At 52.8% G+C, this 1,491-nt stretch overlaps 1 protein-coding gene across 1 annotated transcript in view; it reads right to left on the bottom strand.

Moving 5' to 3' along the window:
- SDRG_06256 (hypothetical protein) overlaps window positions 1–88 on the bottom strand; it is a gene marked incomplete at both ends in the record, with an annotated part of 1,715 nt that extends 1,627 nt beyond the window's left edge. The window contains one exon of the mRNA XM_008612024.1: window positions 11–88. Within this exon, the coding sequence (XP_008610246.1) occupies window positions 11–88 (78 nt within the window). The remainder of the gene's footprint in view (window positions 1–10) is intronic.
- Window positions 89–1,491: the final 1,403 nt, after the last annotated feature.

Consider the following 1,491-nt stretch of genomic DNA (forward strand, 5'->3'; position numbering starts at 1 on the left):
GCGCCGCCGCCTGCACTTTGTCATCGTCGACCATGAGCGCGACGCTGTGCACCGCGTCACTAGGAGGAAGCGCAGTGTTGGATGTCATTGTGGACTAAGCAAAACGAATTATGACGTTTGAGATTGCATTTCTGGGCTCGGCCGGAATGTGTGTGCTGGGTGAGTGTTGGTAATTTCAGAAAGGAATCAAGTGGTTGTGACCAGACATGTGAATAAAATAATCTGGATATATTTGAATTTAAATTCCGACAAATAAATCCCGAAAAATCATTTATTTGCCGGCTCCGGCAAATACAAGTTATTTATTTTCGCGGCAAGTCGACCCAGGAAAAATTAATATTTATTGTCCAAATAAAACTCGAATTGGTGAATTTGAAAAAGGGTCGACCCAGGTATCTATCATCGACCTATGAAATCAGCCGTGTCAGTCGAGTCGACGAAGCGGTCGACTCGACAGAGCGGTTGTGCGGATCCAGCAGTCTCGCCGACAGCACAGTCTTGACAGCACAGTCGAGTTGACAGTGCAGTCGTGTCAAAAGTGCTGATGGTCGACAGGTTAACCAACTCTTTGATGGACCTGCCAAAGGGACTCCATTCCCGTAATAAAATGTATTCCTTGTTTTGATACGATGCACGCACGCAAGCAACGCTCGTCCCGCACGTCGGCGCGGCAAAATTGACTGGTATGGAAATGAAGGACAAGTACTTTGACTTCATCGAGGAGGTGACCGTCCCGCATCCTAAGACGGGCGACAACCGTGTCGTGCACCGCTAGGAGTGTCGCAAGTGCAGGGTGATCAAGGTCGTCAACAAACATGCTGGCTACGAAAACCTCGAGTACCATGTCGTACGCCACCACGCCGTCGATGTAGTGACGCCGCAGTGACTCTAGATCACGACGGCGCCGGGCACCGGAGTCAAGAGGACGGCTACGATGACTCGATGTTGTTGGAATGAGTCTATTGCGATATTTTTCCTACAGGTTTTTCTGCTTTGTTTACACGGTGCGTTGAGAGGCGGGCGTCTTTTGGCGAGAGTGCGTATTTTTGGTGATTTGTTGTGGGAGGTTTTCCTTCGAGGGTAAATGAGTAACGACGCCCGCTTTGCCAATCCCGAACGGGTTACGGCACGGCGGTTCTTCCGATTGGGTACACCGCGCAGAGGCAGGAGGTCGGCCAATTGAATTTGCATGCGCGCAGCTGGATTTGAACCCGCTATCCGTTCGAGCTCGAATTTATAGGCAACCCCGCGACGCGTGCACCTCGACCGACAAGGTCGGATCGTCGTATCCGCCGCTCGAGATACCGCAGCCGCCTACAAGCACCTGTGTGCCGTCTACGACCAAGTGCGCCGGCTCCACAACATTCGTATCGACGTGCCGCTACCTCGCCCGGCAATGACGACGCACCCGTGCAGGAAGCTCGTCAAGGACGTCGTGCAACCCTTCCAGAACTGGCCCCGACGCGACGTCCGCGACCTGGCCATGCACGC

The sequence above is a fragment of the Saprolegnia diclina genome (genome assembly GCF_000281045.1).
Source record: "Saprolegnia diclina VS20 unplaced genomic scaffold supercont1.17, whole genome shotgun sequence".
NCBI classification, from domain to species: Eukaryota; Oomycota; class Saprolegniomycetes; order Saprolegniales; family Saprolegniaceae; genus Saprolegnia; species Saprolegnia diclina.